Raw genomic sequence first — 19208 nt, 5'->3', positions numbered from 1 at the left:
TTTTACTTGCTCTATATTATTATGTCTACTGCTTTTCTGAGATAGAACTATTTGCTTGCTTTTGAAATAAATTTGTCTAAAGACCTAGCCCTTTTATGAGGAAGGAAGAAAATTTTAGAATTATCTGTCCCGCACCAATTTCCTCGTTGATTGTTTCATAGTCTGTGCAAAAATAAGCTCAATAATAATACTCAATATTAAAATTTTAGTTATATGAAATATTTTTTAAAATAATAGTATGCTAATTCAAGTGTTAATCTTTAGCATTCTAAAATCTAAAATTCAACAAATAAACAAATGACTTAATCAATCCAAAATTTATTAAATCAACGACTTATTTAAAGTTTTATTCAAGCTAAAACACATTAAGGGTGTGTTTGATTCAAACATGGAATTAAAATCAAAATGGGAATCAAATACTCCGTACTTAGTAATAGTAATAGATTTTTGTGAAAATATTTTACATGTTTGGTAGTATAGTAGAATTGAAATAATTACTAATATTGATCTTTGATTATGTATAACTCTATAATGGAAATAAAAAATTTAAAAATACAACAAACAATCAAGACAATTGATCATAATATAATAACATCCAAAACACTAATATGAACAAAAATTTAAGAACATTAATCTAATCTTAAAAATTAAATTACTAATATAAGATGAAATGATACCCTTTTTTTAATTAGGTAATAAAATTCTTAATGGAAGAAATATCAAATCTCATAATTGTGTCTTAAAAAATTGTCAAAAAAACAATAACTATAATTTTAATTCTCATTCCTAATAATGTAAACTCATAAACTAAAAACACCCTAATATTTACTGAAGTCAAATTCCTGTTAAAATGTCTATTTCAGAGCAACTACCATGTCATAAAATTAAACCAACCCGTGAAAGAAAATACATTACTCAATTGCGGAAGTAACACTTTCCGCAATGAACATTGAATCAAGCACAAAATGTCAACACATTTACAACAACAAATCATAAACCAAGTTAACACATACAACAGATGGCATGCTACTCTATTTTTATAACCTTCAATAAAAACTTTTAATGTAACTACTAAATATATAAATTTTATTTACTGATAAAATTGGATATCACTCTAAACTTTCTTTAACATATATGTAGTAAAGCAAACTCACTTGTCTCATCAACATAAAATGGGGAATACTCTTAAATAGGATTAACCTAGTAAACATTACACTAGTTCTGCCACTCCATACTTAACAAACTTGGCTATCCAATATCTATGCTCATATTGAGCTTCAAGCACTAGTAGACTTATAGTGGCACTCGTCAATGGTTGAGTAAACCAGACCTTCTGCTTCAAGTGACTCAATTGCTTCCCTGATATTCAAAAAAACAAGTCAGTTAGAAAATACATTACTCAATCTATTACTAAGAGAAGGGTGTGATAGAGACTAGAGGGAGATACAAGATCTTCTCCAATGGAACTTTAAGCTGTTGAGCGATCTCATTCCTGTGCATTCCCTTTTCCTGCGCACTGAAACATACGAAGATGTTAATAGTTGAAAGAAAAATATTTTAACTCCCAAGTTATTAAAAAAACAATGAGGCTNAGTTGCAACTTGCAACTGCAAGTTTGTGAAGACCGAAACGAGAATTCTTGGCAAATTATACCGTGCACCAGCCTCCATACGTCGAAGAGGAATTATATTCTCATAATACATTTTCATCTCTTAAAGACTTATAATTATACTGAAACTCTCTATATCACGTATATATTGAGATTAAATAAAAATAAAAATAAAGAATTGATGATTCTTTTTCTATTTCCCATTTTCTTTTTTACTTGCTCTATATTATTATGTCTACTGCTTTTCTGAGATAGAACTATTTGCTTGCTTTTGAAATAAATTTGTCTAAAGACCTAGCCCTTTTATGAGGAAGGAAGAAAATTTTAGAATTATCTGTCCCGCACCAATTTCCTCGTTGATTGTTTCATAGTCTGTGCAAAAATAAGCTCAATAATAATACTCAATATTAAAATTTTAGTTATATGAAATATTTTTTAAAATAATAGTATGCTAATTCAAGTGTTAATCTTTAGCATTCTAAAATCTAAAATTCAACAAATAAACAAATGACTTAATCAATCCAAAATTTATTAAATCAACGACTTATTTAAAGTTTTATTCAAGCTAAAACACATTAAGGGTGTGTTTGATTCAAACATGGAATTAAAATCAAAATGGGAATCAAATACTCCGTACTTAGTAATAGTAATAGATTTTTGTGAAAATATTTTACATGTTTGGTAGTATAGTAGAATTGAAATAATTACTAATATTGATCTTTGATTATGTATAACTCTATAATGGAAATAAAAAATTTAAAAATACAACAAACAATCAAGACAATTGATCATAATATAATAACATCCAAAACACTAATATGAACAAAAATTTAAGAACATTAATCTAATCTTAAAAATTAAATTACTAATATAAGATGAAATGATACCCTTTTTTTAATTAGGTAATAAAATTCTTAATGGAAGAAATATCAAATCTCATAATTGTGTCTTAAAAAATTGTCAAAAAAACAATAACTATAATTTTAATTCTCATTCCTAATAATGTAAACTCATAAACTAAAAACACCCTAATATTTACTGAAGTCAAATTCCTGTTAAAATGTCTATTTCAGAGCAACTACCATGTCATAAAATTAAACCAACCCGTGAAAGAAAATACATTACTCAATTGCGGAAGTAACACTTTCCGCAATGAACATTGAATCAAGCACAAAATGTCAACACATTTACAACAACAAATCATAAACCAAGTTAACACATACAACAGATGGCATGCTACTCTATTTTTATAACCTTCAATAAAAACTTTTAATGTAACTACTAAATATATAAATTTTATTTACTGATAAAATTGGATATCACTCTAAACTTTCTTTAACATATATGTAGTAAAGCAAACTCACTTGTCTCATCAACATAAAATGGGGAATACTCTTAAATAGGATTAACCTAGTAAACATTACACTAGTTCTGCCACTCCATACTTAACAAACTTGGCTATCCAATATCTATGCTCATATTGAGCTTCAAGCACTAGTAGACTTATAGTGGCACTCGTCAATGGTTGAGTAAACCAGACCTTCTGCTTCAAGTGACTCAATTGCTTCCCTGATATTCAAAAAAACAAGTCAGTTAGAAAATACATTACTCAATCTATTACTAAGAGAAGGGTGTGATAGAGACTAGAGGGAGATACAAGATCTTCTCCAATGGAACTTTAAGCTGTTGAGCGATCTCATTCCTGTGCATTCCCTTTTCCTGCGCACTGAAACATACGAAGATGTTAATAGTTGAAAGAAAAATATTTTAACTCCCAAGTTATTAAAAAAACAATGAGGCAAAAATATTTTAACTCCCAAGTTATTAAAAAAACAATGAGGCTTGTTACACACTAAAATTCAAACAGCACAAAGAATACACTCCAATACAATATATTTGTTTGTCTGCAAATCTATCCTGTTTCATAGATGTTACATTGGGATATTTATTCAAAAGACAAAGCAATATTGACTACTCCAGCAAACATATATAACCAATCCCAAAACAGCCACAAATGTGATCCTCCTTTGACTAGGATTTGGCCCATCAGAGTAGCCAGGATTACCCCAAAAAAAGTTCTATTTTAATTACTTTAAGGAACCCAACCATTTATATAAATGGATTATCCAATACCTGAGGACTTGATAAACAATTGATATTATCAAGTCCAACATGGAAAATATGGGAAAGTTTAAGTCACTAAAAGTTTCCAAACATCTTTCACATCTTTAATCTCTCATAGTTAATAGTCAACTAAACAATTATTGAGAAAATGAAATGAATAGTTTTTCATAATATACAATAAACAAAAGAACTATGTCCATAAACAAATGCCTCTAAAAATTACTAAGTTAACCATGGAAATAAAGGTTATTCCAAATTTCAAATTTAGCATGGTTTGCAACAGATTTTAAATTGACCATCTTCCTAGCCCAATGAAGACTTTAAACCAGAGTACAACTTACATTGATGAAGGCTGATGCAAATAATCCATCACCATTTTTTCAATGCCCTTGAGCCCATCCATACACTTCTGTCCAGAGAACTGAAAAAGTAGATGGGACTTAGCGTACAGACTGGGATCAATTGTTAATATGTAACAAGTATGGACTTACTTGAACTGTGGAGGTAGAATTATATCCATTTGATTGAGTGTTGACCTGGGACTGCCCTTCAGTTGGATTCTGGGTAGAAAGGCTACTTTGTATCTTGTCAAAATGAACAGGGTAAAATATAGCATTTAGCAATACAGTTGGGAAACAGAGCCGCTCAATTAAAAACATACCTTTGGCTTGGCATTGCAGTGATGGACATAAATACACTCAAGAAAGTGGTTTGCAATCATATTATAGTCAGTCACGGGCCTGAAGAGGATAAACAAAAAACAGAATTTAAACATAGAACAGAGAATTAGGGTACAACATGATTATCTCCAAGAGAACTTGTGTAAAAACATTCCATCAAAGAAACCATGCGGTTGGTTTTAATTATAGTGTTATTTCTTTTTGACAGTCTTCTTAAATTGGCTGTAATATAATGAATTTAATCCAACAATGCTAGAGCTAGTATTTTCCATAAGCAATATTTACATCAACTACTGAGAACATGGTTTGCTCTGTGCAATGGCTTACAATACATATACTCAGACATAGACATGCTTCATATATTTCCCTATATTTCAAGCTGCAATTATGAATTTTTTCTCAAATTGGAAGTAAATTTTCTTTAAGATTGATTGAAGTCATAGAACATATATTACATTACTAAGAACATAATGTAGAACAAAAGAAAGAATAAGATATTTCATTTCAAAAAACCTTTATCATTTAGCCATTAAAGATAGTTCAGAAGATAACTAGAACAGAACAGTTTTCTTTTTCTGTTTAAAAGAGAGACATACCTTATAGCAAAGCTCATTATCTGCATTTTACCCTGAAAGCTTTTCAAGTGCCCATGAACAACAACATACATCCCATCCCTAATTAATTAAAAAAAATTAATAAGGAAAACATCCTAGCTTTAATCCAAATGAAGATTATATGAGCTTATACTTACAATACTCCTGCTACTTCATTGTTGTCAACAGAATCATTCAGCCTAAAAAGTGAAAAAACAATTTCAGCAGAATCAAAATCAGTTGAACAGTTTTAATGAACAATAAGAACACATTGAATTTTCATTTCATACTCGTGATGAATATTTTCAGTTGTTTTAAAATAAGGTTTATATAAGAAATATGTACATCCCTAGAAGCTTTATAAGACATAACGGCTACATTGAGAAACACTAATGAGTAAAGCTTTTGAAGCATATCAATATCATGGTTCTCTTTCAATTATTCAATTTCTAATTAACGAAACAAATATAAAAATTGGTGACAATATGCTTTGATGCTATCTATTAACTGAAAATTACTATGAGCTCTTTCAGGTAGTTTTCCAAGAAATCTAACCATCTATTGCATTCGATGCGACCGGTGCCATCGTCAATCACAAACGATACATCAGTGACCCTCTCAGCTTTCTTGAATGCCATCCCCACCACTCTCACCTATGTAAAAATGAATTACCATTACAATACAAACTAATTCAAAAAGAAACAAAGGAAATACAACATATATTAACAAATAAACCGTTAACAAACCCTACATTGCTGACATCAATGCCATCAATCAGGAAACTAGACTTATCGTTGCTCGATTGAACTGCTTGGCTTATCTGCTTCATTGTTAGTGGAAGCAGAGGCGTCTGGTCGCGACTCTACCAAAAATTTTAGAAAAAATATTAGCACAATAATATAAATAAATAAATAAAAGAAGAGGTGTATATATGCAGAAATATGAATTGTAATTTGTTTATACACCTTGGCCGAGGAAAGGGATGCGTCTGGGCCTTGAGTGGACTGAGATGGGACAAAGCCGCCGCCAGAGAAAGCGGCGAAGGAGTCGAATTGGCTGTTGTTTCCGAACATTTTCCGTTCTATTTTCGTTTCTTAATTTTCTTTAGCTCCAAATTTTGGGTGTTCAAAAAGATTACTGTGATAGAATAAATCGGCTGTTAGGTCAAATATGAAAGACGGGGGGAGCTGTGAAGGAACAAAAGCAAATAGCACGCAAATGTTAGAATTTCCCGCCTTCTGTAATTGTTATGGCCCTATTTTCTCGCTGGAAATGGGGGCAGCAATTTTAGATGCCCTATAAACTAAAAGGCTAAAACTAAAATTGAAAATGAAGATGAAGCAATATATATATACTGTTATAAATTATATATTTAGTGTGGCCATTATGTTGTAAACCGTTGTAACGGCCATAATTATTATTGTTATTATTACTTGTATTATATATACATGTTGTCCCCTCTTGTAAAGTTAGTTGGATGAATGGAATGGAATAATGATCACTTGTCTCTATTGTTATTCTTCTTCTTCTCTTATTTGTCTTTGTTTCCATTTTACATATACAATGCGTTTCCCCGGAGATGGCTCAGAGCTATAGGCTATAATCATCTCAACACGTTATCAGCACGATATATATCTTCGGTGAACGGTATGCTATTTATATCAATTTTTCTTAGAAACTGTTATTGTATGCGTACAATTGCTCTCCATTGTTTTCACAATTACCTGAATTTTAGAATACGAAATCTGTGATATATGAACATTATTTATTTCGTCTGCATTCGCATGAAAAATTAGAATAATTACCCTGTAAAGAAACCTAAGCTTTTTTTCATTATACTCAATAGAAAGAAAGGTTTCTACATCACAGATGAGCATTAAGCATACATAGGTCTTTTTCATTCTATCGGGTTCTTACCTACATTAGCATATCACAGTATCCATACAATGATTACAATCTGTATTGTTAGTATTCAATGTTATTTTCCCCAGTTCATATTAAATGTTTTTCGGATTTTTAAATTCGAATTATTCATTTTTTTTTTAAAAAGCACAAATTTTTTTTGGGGAAAAGATAGATCTGCTGTTTCCCAGATTATAAAAAAATAATCCGAAATATTTCTTTTCTTCCTCGAATTAAACGTCTGCGCTGGATTCCAACCGCAATTGTGGGTGACGCGGAGATTCGAACCCATGATCTTTTGCATGGCTTTGATAGGATTCCAACCGCAATTGTGGGTGACGCGGAGATTCGAACCCATGATCTTTTGCATGGCTTTGATACCAAATTAAAGCATGTACTCCATCTCAACTAAAAGCCTAAGCTTGTAGTTGGACTACACATATTATATTTATTTATGCTCACACTTCGAAATTTTTTTCGAAAATAAGAACCCAGCAAATTTCGGATGTTTTTTTTTTAAAATACTCAAACCATACAAACCTCTTCGATTCCCCTCTTCGGATCTGTTCCGGCGATTTTGTGCAGCCGCGCCTTGATTCGACGATAAGCGATGGAAACGGTGGCGTTGCTCGGCGGCAGAAGGCGGTGGCTCGCGATCGCTTTGCGCTTGGGCCGATGGAGGAAGCGGCAACGCCAGGCTCTGGCTGTGGCCGGCGACAGCAGGTTTTCGCGATCGGCCAGCACTCCGGCAAGTCTCCGTCCGGTGGTGACGACGACGGTGGTGATTGGCATTGTGACAGAGAGATGGCTACGAGCCCAATTGGCTCAGCGGCAAGCGGGGCTTGGTTCAGTGACCTCTCTGCGTCTCTCTCTCCCACTTTTTTTTCTCTTGTCTGAAAGCTGCTTTTGGATGTTGTTATGTGGCTGCTAGTAGGGGTGGGCCGTGGGCATTTCGGTTTTCGGTTCGGTTTTTTCGGTTTTTCGGTTTTGAAAAAATTAAACCATTCGGTTTAACATTAGCCGGTTCGGTTTAAAACGGTTCGGTTTCGATTCGATTTTATTTCGGTTCGGTTTTAGACCCTTGAATGTGAACATTTCCTAAATTTTTGAACATACTACCAAATAATACATATTCACATAATCAATATCCAAAATCTAAACATTAGATAACGAAATAACAAATAAAAGTTCAAACATACTACTAATATCCCAAACTTCAAATATTACAAACTTGAAACATAACATATCCCAAATCCAAAGTCTAATACCAACATAACAATTCAAAGTTTCAAATACAATCAACATATCCAAAGTTTAACACCAAAATAACAATTCAAAGTTCAAATAACAATTTAAAGTTCAAACATAAAGTTCAAATTTATATCTTGTTCAGTTGTTCATCCATCCATAAGTTGTTCAGTTGTCCATCCATCTATAGTTAATATTTAATAAAACAAAAGCTATTACAAATTTATAAATTAAAATAGCAATGGAACTACTAAAAATTTAAAATGACGTTTTAGATTAAAAGTCCAGTGCACTGGAATTGAGTGCCCTGGGATTGTGCACAGGAATTCCCTGGAATTGAACTGGAATATTTTCCAGTGAACTGGAATTCCAGTTTACTGGAAAATTTTTAGTCGGCAATTAGGCAATTTAACAATAAGAAACTAATGGAAACCTCAAATAGGCGGCCGATATTATATCCTCAAATTCAAAAACCCTAAATCAAAATGGAAAAATTAAAAAAAAAAAAAAAATCCTAGAGCAAAAAGTCAAGAACAATTAAAAAACTCCAAATGAAAAACTAAAATATCAAAATCATACCCTAAAAGGCCTAAATAACTACAAAAAGAGTAAAAGACTAAGGAAAGTTTACCTCGGCCATAAATGTGTTTAGACTTTAGAAGCGTGACCAGCCGGTCGGAGTTGAAGAGAGGAACTGCGTGAGGTCGGAGTCTCGGTCTCGGAGATCTGCGTGCGCCGTGCGTGAGGTTGGAGAGACGGAGAGCTGCCTGCTGCGTGCGTGAGGTCGGAGAGACGGAGAGCTGCCTGCTGCGTGCGTGAAGCGGTGAGGTCCGATAGGCGAGAACTGCGTGGGAGTTGGGATTGACTTAGGCCTTACTGCCTTAGGGTTTACTATAATTAATTAATATATATCTATATATATTTATAAAAAAAAAAAAACGATCGGTTTTCGGTTCGGTTCGGTTTTAACCGAACCGGACCGATCGATTTCTACACAGTTGGGACCGAACGGTCTTTCGGTTCGGTTCGGTTTGCCCAGGCCTAGCTACTAGGGCTACTTCTGATAGAGCTACCAAAGCTAAGGATGATTAATATGGTTTTGGTCTTTGGGCCGGGTCTGGCCCAGTTCTGCCAGACCTAGGCTATTTAAATAAAAAAAAAAAACATCAGTTATTTTGTTTTTTGCAGAGCTCAATTGTTTGAACAAAATGGTTGGATTATTTAGCTGGCTTTGCATGACCCAATTAACCCAACAAAAGTTATTTTGGGCTTGTGTCTTTTTGTTCATATGTTTTATATTGGGCATGTAGTTTTGTTTTGGGCTCAATTTAAAATATTATCTTGTGGGATATTATTGTTCTTTGGATAAAACAAAATGATGGATTATTTTGTTAAGCAAATTAAATTGAAGCTTATTTCAATTATTACATTCTAGGCTAATTTAATTTGGGCTTAAAATCTAAGCCGTTATATAATTTTTGGGTCCTTTTTGTTTCAAAGTATTTGAACTATGTTTAAATGCTCGATCCATTTGATTTCATATTTGGGCTTAATTCTTTCATTAACCCAATTTCTTAAAATCTACTTCCATAATTTGTTATTTTGGGCCCATGTTTATTAAGGGTAAACCCTCGTTTTGAGCTCACAATTGCAATCCTCTTGTCCAAATTTGAGAACATCTATTTGCTCAAATTTGATTTAATTTGTGGTCATATGAACCCTCATAGTATTCTCGTTGGTAATACTTATTTGCTATAGGGCATGAAGTGAGATAGAATATATTGACAAAGAGTTGCTATCTTATTCTTGGGGTTGCATACCACAAAACGTGACATGGTTTTGCTCGGTTGTACTTGTTGTTGCTAAACCTTAATTTATCCCTTGTGGTAACAATTATAGAAATCCCTGCAGGATTCATTTTCTAAAGACACAATTTGATTGACTTTAAGCTTTAAGGATTTTTAAGTCAGTGCCTGAATCTAAATCTGCTATCCAAACTAGTCAAGGGCAACCTCATTCATATATAACTCTGGCCCAGCAGCAAAGATGCTTCATGTGGGGATATCAAAGGCAGTTGATCACGTGTGTGCCACACCCCGAAGCATTTTGTTGAAACATAACAGAACATCACAATGTTGAATCCAACCAAGTCACTTGCCTGAAGCAAATGTTCTTGTTGGTAATATTGATAAACCTATTTTTTTTATTCAACATCGTTTTAGTGATGTTTCTTTTGGTGTAATCTTTATATACAAACCTCTACAAATTCTTTTTTTTTTTACCATTATTGATTAGGTTCCTTTTGTGAGCTCCGATCGAGCCTCACTTTTACTCTACCAATTTAAGTGACATTATGTCAATTGGTTTGTATGACAACTACCTTATCATAACTCAAAATTTATATCTATCCCAGAAGTGATGGGCTCATCCTCTATACAATAGTAATTATGTTGCAAAGATGCTCAATATTTTGATCGAGTGGATGATTTATGTTTAGTTGATGATCAATATCCCTCAAAATGTGATAGTTCATCCCAGTATGAATGATCATCAATAAGATGATTCTGGTAATAAGTAGAGGAACCTTTTTCAACTGTCTTCTCTCGATGTTGTGAGTCAAACCAAATTATCCACATCATGCCATTACAATTATTTGCTATTATTTGCTTTAATTTTATTAAAGCTATTTCGGCATTTTTTTGAGGAATCATACCGTACTTATGATTATCATTTGGTTTGCCAAAATGTTATGATTCGACCCAAACAGGCATTGATGATTTTGGGGACATCATACCTGATATTTTCAAATCTAGCTCACTGCATATACATCCCCCATAAACTTAGTACGTGTAAACCATTTCCCAATCTGCGTAACTATTTTTAGTGTGCAGTACAATTATTATATCACCACCATTGCATATGAAATCAATAGATACGCTGACTGCATACTGAAGATCAGTTTCACGGCATTAGGGGAGATATACCCAAATTTAAATGCCGAGAAATCCCATGAAATGGAATGATCTTCATTATAATCCACGTACTAGTAAAACTGAACTAGAAGTTCATAAGATAATCTATTTGCAATATTAGCAAATAATCTGCCAAATATATATACCGATAACGTATATATACACTGATCATGTTGATCAGAAAAGAGTGACAATGTCCCATATATAATCCCTAAATTAGACCAAATAATATATATATCGATACTCCTTGACGCCAGTAGTGTAAGGAGCACTATCAGTTTCAGAGATATGAAACATAATACTAGATCTAGTAAAGAAGCATTGTCACTTTTGTCCAAAAAAAGGAATTACGTCCTAAAGACATCTGTCCAGAAGACAAAACCCTAGTAAGGTGCACCAAACAAACATAATACTAGGTATGCGGAACAATCAGATCTTAATACTTGGGAAATGTCAACGATCTGATTAAATTATCATAAATTTGGGAGAAAATTATATAGTTGTCGAACATACACCTATATAATTGCTCATTTAAATAAACTGGATCTAGGTGAGGTGCCAGAAGCATCCTCATTATTTAATATTTAAAGGAGCAATTACGGCATAGCTCGACTCGCTGAAATCTTGATAAAACGTACACCATTGAACGTTAACCCTGTTGGTTACAAATGGGTGTTTGTACGAAAGAGAAATGAAAATGATAATGTGGCATAATAGCGAGTGTTTGTAGCACATGGGTTCACGCAGAAACCATTGATTAATTTTAATCAAATCTCCCATGTACGATGATATTAAGTTCCGCTATACAAGATAATTGGCAGAATAAACTTAAATATGCAACTAATAAACGTCGTGACCATATGACAATAAGGTCACTGGCCGGACTGTATGGTCTTTGGCGCCGTCTGTGGGGAACTGAACAAAAAATCGGTGTCCCTATAAATTTTCTTGTTAGGTGGAGAAGAAATTGAATATGTAAACGCCCTTGTCCTTGGCCTTCAGCGAGACCCAGAGTCGTTTCTACCTTCAAGCAGCCCATATGAAGCACTGCAACTGCATGCATCTTGGAATCGGAATTATCCACTGTTCCTTACCTTCAAGACACTTTTCATTTGGTCTCCATTGCATGCACCAAAAACTGCACCTCCCAGCCCAGAATCGCGGAGAGCAGGTTGGCGTACTGGGTCCCATCATCTTCATGTTCGTGTTGATCATTTTCGCATGAAACATCATTGTTAGGACCCTTTAAAATAGGTTGGCTATCACTAAATTACAAGAGCGTCTGCCATTTGACTCTCAACTCCAAGAAGTGTTAGTTGCATCCATGCGCCCAGCGAAGAAGCCGAGTTTTCTTCTAGTTGGCGTGGGTGTGGGCGGTCCAACCAATAGAAAGATGCAAAAAAGAAAATAAGCTGATTGGTTGCATGTGGTGGCAGTGTGAGGTGGAGCAAGCTGATTGGAGAATGTGGCGGTGGAGGGTAAAAGTAAAGATAGTGGAAGGAAAGAGAAACTGGAAAAGAAAATCAAAAAGGAAAATAATAATAAAAAAAAAATTTGCATGGATTAGCAGGGGATGGCTGGCGTGAGTCTTCTCCTTGTTGCCTTGGCTCTGGAGTAGGCAACTGCTACCCAGAATGCCTTTGAGGAATTCAAGCACCACCACTATAGTTTCTTTTCTCATTTGGAAATCCAGGAACTATCGCTCCAAAATCTGGACTGCAGGTATATATATGGGAAATGATCCACAACCACATACATATATGCTTTACTAGAAGCTTCAAATTGTCAAATTAGTTTCTGCGTTGGGAAAGAGATATTTTCCTGGGTCATCTGCTATAGATTTCTTGAAGACAAAAGTGGATTCTCCTTTCTCATTCAAAGAACTCACCGCGGTTGCACAAGTGCATGGTTGCTACAGATTATTGCCGATGCCTAGACTTACGCTGTAGACCGGACAAATCACGTGCATGCATTTGAACGATCTTGACCGTCTCGGCCCGACCTCACTATGTGTTTAGTCACACGAGTTATCAGCCAAGCGGTTCCCGACCTGTTCAGCCAAGTGGTGATCGACATTTAGCCTTGTGGTCAACTAAGGATAGGCCGGGTGTAATTCACTTACCAACCTCAGTTTGTTAACACGAGGTGTAGTTCCGAGCCGAGGTTCACGTCCTGTTTCTCGTGGTCGGTTCCCCGGGCTCACATCTCGCATGTTGGCGATCGGTCAGGCACCAGCATGTGGTAGGGGTTGACCGGATTCCTGTAAGTTCCGATCATTATTGAAGGGCATCCCTGGGTTTATATGGCTTCAGTGTTATTAACGGCCCCGATAAACCAGTCCTGATCATCTCAAATATCCGCCACACTGCTCGTGACGAAACGACTCAAACTTTGAAATCAATTCATCATATGATCGTGTGATCGGTAGAGTCATTTGACCATGTAAACGCTCGCATGAAAAATAATTGAGGTGTTACGTGGCATTCGCACCGTCACCAACTAAAGTAATTCCCGATCTTGGGACATCACCGCCTTCAAAACTGCTCGACCTAGTGATCAAGAGCTCGGTTTCACAATTATTTCTCTAAGCATAATGGTGATCGAGTTTACCGCTATGCTCTACTGCGATTGCTTTCCTGGTCAGTTTTTGTTTGTGGTCGATATTGGCAGCGTACAGTGTTGCATTATTTCTCGAGGTAGGCAGTCAATGCAGGTCTCCCGACGCCTAAGTACGGGTCTAATGCATTCTGTATCCATCAAAGGTATATTAATTTATGCAACTGGCCCCTTCCCAATCGTACCAGTTGTAGCAAGCGAGGCTCCTCAAGCGGTGATTCCCTGAAAATAGACCTCCGGCCTTAATATTAACTCATTTCAGCAGTACTCCGATCAATTAGCAGTAAATCTTTGCCATGAAGAATCGGGCAACCGACGAAGCCATCCGACCTCACTGTTCTGGCTTCATGACCTCCAGGAATGCGTCATTTGAGTTTCTCTCACCAATGCCAACAACGCAAGCGTGAGATAGAGATGTTAAGTGGCATTCGCTGTCTCTTCAATCTCAAATGGCCGAGCAGAGTACGACCGACAGAGGAGAAGATTCTAAAGATAACATTGCAGCAGTTTACAACAGTGCCAACCGCCATGTGACAAGCTCAAAGGCTTTGGGGATCTCCGGGTAGGGCGCTCGGTGGGTGATGAACTTCTCGAACTCCAGCTCTTGCATGCAGCCGAATCAAAATTATTCATTCATTTGTCGCATGTCGCAAGCAGCCAGTGCGTGGATGAAGATTAATTTCAACGGCGGACTACTTCAACAATACCATCGAGTCCGGGTCCGACTGTATCGACCATAATAGCTGCAATAATCTCGGTGGTCGAGATCAGGCTCACTGTCGACCTCAAGCAAATGACCACCAGCAGACCATTTGTGGTTTTGTTTCTTCAGTTACACCGGCGGTCGACAGTCTTGCAGTTTGCAATGGATCATGATCCGCAATTTGGTTGAATCCAACCCTCCCTGGACTGATGCTTGAAAGCATTCAGTTCCGTGATCATATTACATTACGCTGCATGTCGTAATGTCGCAGCGCGAGCGATCTTCTTTAACCTTAATCTTCCCCGATCAAGTGAGTGAATCAATGAAATCACTGAATTTACTAGCCTGGATTTCCCTCTCGACCGGTGATCGCAGTGGCGATATGGTAAAAGACTTCCTAGACATACGAAGGAGCCCATTTTCTACAAAGCTCCAAAGTTGGAACCTTCTCACCGGGCTTGTCGAATTGAAAATCCACAATAGATCACGGTCAATAGATAAAGAAAGAACGGAGTGTCATCGAGCTCGAGTCACCAGATGAGCAGCCCAGATTAATTATTTGAGCTTCACTCAGCTTTCCAAGAACCCCCGAGCTGATGAGTTGTTAATCAGGCAAGTCCCAACCAGTTACACTGGGCATGTTCGTCTCCCGGTCTCCGCCGTTAAAGCTCCCGAGCTGACAACCGCATAATTCCCGACCTTCAACCCCGGTCAAATCATGGTCTGTGCCTATCGCTCCTGAGCTATTAATTGGCACCAGGTCTGAGTCGTTTCCCGGCCTCTATTATCCAAAAAATCAGCCCAGCCATTGTAGACTCCATTTGGTTGACCGGTAATTGAAGATTATGATATCACACTTTTTCCCGAGGTATAGTTCTCAGCAGCATCGCCCAGCTCGATTCTGATCGAATCGACCACAACAACCTCCTCCGAGCGCGTTTGGCCGTGATACAACAAATCAGCTGGTCTGGATATCATATTTACGTATTAAATAGGTGGGTTACCAACCGTCTTTAGTGAGTGCTCAAATGTTCGGGGAGTAACCGCTGCTCCATATAATCTGATTGGCGTTTGGGTTCCCTTGCTCGAGCTTTCCAAGAAAAGGGTCCGAGTCTAAAAGCTCTACTATGGTTAAAAGCTTCCGAGCACAGTGATAGCAAGCTCTAGCAGTAGATTGATTGAATTTTAAAATTTATACGTTATAGCAGTAGTTTTAAATTATAAAATGTATGGCCTAAATTGTAAATTGTATAAGTTATAGGCCCATACTTAAAAATTTGTATTAGCAAATTCAAATGTAATAAGCCCGGTCAAGTTGGTATTCCCACCACCGGCACCCAAAGTTCGGTCAGGTCGGCCCGTCCACCACCGGCATTGTAATCCCGAGGTTAGATCTCGATATAATTAATTACGACGGCGGTCAGAAAAAACGCTACGACGACGGTCGGAAAAAACGTTACGGTTCTCGGACCGATCTGTGGGAGCAAGGTGCCCGTTTATTTGCCCGGCTATAAGGTGTTGGGAGTAAGGCGCCCATTTACAATCGTTGAGATCGGTCACGACCGAAAGGTCGGAAAAAACTACAGTCCCCAAACAGGCGGGTGCAATGTCCTCGACCATGTAATTTCTAATTTAATTTGCTATGTAAAATCTAATGCGATCATGTATGCATGTTAATTGTGTACGAAGCACCGGTTAGGTTGATACTATCACCATCGGCACCATTAAGCCCGAGAAAAATCTTGGCACCATTCCGGTCATCGAGCCGAAGGCCGAAAAGGCATTAGATCGAAAAGATCGCATTTTGGTCACCGAGCCGAAGACCGAGAAGGCATTAGATCGAAAAGATCATATTCCAGTCACCAAACCGAAGGCCGAGAAGGCATTAGATCGAAAAGATCGCATCCCGGTCACCGAACCGAAGGTCGAGAAGGCATTAGATCGAAAAGATCGCATTTCGGTCACCGAGTCGAAGGCCGAGAAGGCATTAGATCGAAAAGATCATATTCCGGTCACCAAGCCGAAGGCCGAGAAGGCATTAGAACGAAAAGATCATATCCCGGTCACCGAGCCGAAGGCCGAGAAGGCATTAGATCGAAAAGATCATATTCGGGCCACCGAGCCCAAGGCCGAAAAGGCATTAGATCGAAAAGCCTTTGGTCTCTTTGTCGGAAGCCTGACCATAAGATAGCCTTATGTTTGATAGTAAATTGCGCACGGTCATGCATATAGGTTAGTCGCGCATTAAGTCCAGTTGGGTCGATGAAATTTAAACATCGTGAATCCCCAAAGTCCTACTAGTTAGGCAAATTGACCACCGATACCATAAATATGGTCCAATACTTCGGCACTATAAACTCTACCGAGTCACTTCCCGACCGCAGTCAAATTTAAAAACAAACTCGGGTCTCCTTATGCTGGCGATTCTCGCACCATAGGGAGTGGGGGGCTACTAGTAGGATATAGGGCAACTCCCTCGTCCTACGGAGCTCATTAAAGCAATTCCCGACGGTCATACACTTCTCGATCGAGGTAACATTGGTGACTGTAGCATGCTTCCCAAGCATATTGACCTTCGTGGTCTCGTTAGACTTTCGAGTCTCCTAACGTCCCTCCACTTCGGATTCTCGGTTCCTAAGACCCAGCGTAGAACGGGAAAAATACCCCGTTCACATGAGTCTAGTTTTCAAAAACCCGTCACAGTAATTAAACGTGGTAATCAAGACCAACCGAGTGCGATCGGCTAAGAACGGTCTTGTGATCGGGTAATCCGGATGGAAGTTTGACTGGGCTCAAACTAGCTGCAACCAGTTGCCCGAATAAAGGGCATTGGGGGTAGCATTCCCACTTATGATCGGTAAAACTTGGTCTCTTAAATCATGTTAGAGACTCGATCCATAGATCGTGAGTAAATTCGATCTCTTTATTGGAAAATTTGAATCTCTAAATCGAGATTAGATTCGACCTCCCGACCATCCGGTCACTGGGTCGGTAGAATTTGTCATCTCAGTCGTATCGCAAATCCGATCCCTAGATCGGTAGAGTTCGGATGACCCTTATAGTTCAAAAGACTGCCTAAGGTTGTGCTCTTTTTTCCTTGGTTAGGATTTTTTCCCATTGGGTTTTTTCTTAGCCTAAGGTTTTTAACGAGGCAACCGGCGCAGGTCGCAGACTATACGGTCAGTTTCCCTAGCTCGAATTCTTCCTCGGTGGCGCTTAAAGTTGTGCTCTTTTTTCCTTGGCTAGGATTTTTTCCCATTGGGTTTTTTCTTAGCCCAAGGTTTTTAACGAGGCAACTAGCGTGAGTCATGAACCGTAAGGCCAGTCTTCCAGCCCGACCCCTTCCTTGTTGACTCGACGTTAGGGCTCGGACTGGGGGGTTACTTGATAGGGAATATACCCCGGGTATACGACCTTAAATACTTTATATGTATGACGGTATATGAATACGGGTACGAGCCTATAAAAAGGCTTTGATCCTTCACTTGAAGGGACTTTTGGCTCTCCCTCCATCTCTCTAGAACAATCATTTTAAAGCCTACTCCCTACTCTCCCTTCCTCTCAGCATGATTCTAGGAACAATGAATAAAGAGGGGAAATTGAGGGCTTAATTACGTTATTTGCACTGTACTTTACATACAATTTCTCTACATACTTAGTATACTCAAGTATACGGATGAATTAACATCATCAGAACTGATTGACCCGGAGTATGTGTGATCAACTAAGTTTGCATAAAATACACGGGTAAAATGGTAAAAGAACAAATATTTTAATAATAGTGAATGGATTCATGCAAGAATATTATAATGTATGTTGTGTGAGAACAAGACATGATTTGTAATAACTAAACAAGGCCAATTTATACATGAAGATTCTAACTAATTTAGTTAATTTCGTGGTGTGCTATAAGACTAGGTCAAAACCCGCATTTGGGCCAAATCCAGTCACCCCGACTTCGAAGATGGGCTCAAAGGTGGAACGGCGATCGCTCAGGGTCCTCGCATCCTACTCGAGTAGCCTCCCACCCAGGTCCCCTAGTTTGGAACGCTCAATCCAAGTTGCCTTCTTCATCTGGACCCCCTTAGTTCGAATTACCTCTCTTGGCCCGAACCACCTTTTTGGTCTGGGTCTCCTTATTGAGCACCAAATCATCTTTTTGGATCGCTCGGGTAATCTTATTGGGCCCTAGAGCTATGGGATCCTGAATCCCAGGTCTCTATTATTGAGTAATTTCAAATATGTTAAAAATTAAAAGTGATAGTTTCAACCCATTAATTATAGATTTTGTTAACATTAATAATTTATTTTGAATTTTTAAATTATTAAAGTACATATTATTCATTGCGATAAGAGTATCTACTATACTAATAAGAGCCAAAGAGAGTTAGGCCTAAAATGGATAGAAAAATGGCGGTCAAATTATTTAATCAAATGGATGGTTCAGATAAATTATTTAATCAAATAGATAGTTAAGATAATTCAGATTAATATTATTAATAGAGATTACCTAATTTAACCTTACTTTTATGATTATTCGTTAAGTTTTCCGTTAAATATTCTATTCTCCGTTAATATTCCGTTAACTTTTAACTTACCCATTAATTTCTATAAGAAAGATCTTAGGTTCGAACCTCATCTCAATCAAATTTGACATAATTAAGTTTCTCACTCTATTTACTCTTATTAAATTAAATAAATTAGTAGCTACAACAAAAAATGATACATATGTATTTCTTTAATTTAGAATTATGTGTCTAC

General features: G+C 37.1%; 1 protein-coding gene and 1 long non-coding RNA gene across 4 annotated transcripts; both read right to left on the bottom strand.

Annotated features, from left to right (window-relative positions):
- Window positions 1-1065: 1065 nt before the first annotated feature.
- Window positions 1066-1537, bottom strand: LOC116014277. The gene is made up of 2 exons (XR_004097376.1): window positions 1448-1537; window positions 1066-1359 (listed from the first exon to the last, which is right to left on the bottom strand). It is a non-coding gene; the product is annotated as an uncharacterized LOC116014277 (long non-coding RNA).
- Window positions 1538-2884: 1347 nt separating this feature from the next.
- Window positions 2885-9031, bottom strand: LOC116012768 (replication protein A 32 kDa subunit A-like). Of its 3 annotated transcripts, none has more exons than XM_031252423.1 (11): window positions 8788-9031; window positions 5972-6143; window positions 5758-5868; window positions 5562-5659; window positions 5165-5206; window positions 5010-5087; window positions 4395-4473; window positions 4225-4317; window positions 4075-4154; window positions 3267-3335; window positions 2885-3178 (listed from the first exon to the last, which is right to left on the bottom strand). In XM_031252423.1, exons 2-11 carry the CDS (start codon window positions 6077-6079, stop codon window positions 3097-3099), a joined length of 840 nt encoding a protein of 279 aa, XP_031108283.1. In that variant the 5' UTR covers window positions 6080-6143; window positions 8788-9031; the 3' UTR covers window positions 2885-3096. The 3 variants fall into 3 exon arrangements, with proteins under 3 accessions (XP_031108283.1, XP_031108284.1, XP_031108285.1); XM_031252424.1 differs by lacking the exon at window positions 8788-9031 and adding an exon at window positions 7449-7996; XM_031252425.1 differs by lacking the exon at window positions 5972-6143.
- Between the last annotated feature and the right edge of the window lie 10177 nt (window positions 9032-19208).

Source organism: Ipomoea triloba, chromosome 3 (genome assembly GCF_003576645.1).
Source record: "Ipomoea triloba cultivar NCNSP0323 chromosome 3, ASM357664v1".
NCBI classification, from domain to species: Eukaryota; Viridiplantae; Streptophyta; class Magnoliopsida; order Solanales; family Convolvulaceae; genus Ipomoea; species Ipomoea triloba.
The sequence above is the reverse complement of the archived record's forward strand: the minus strand, read 5'-3'. Positions and strand labels throughout refer to the sequence as shown.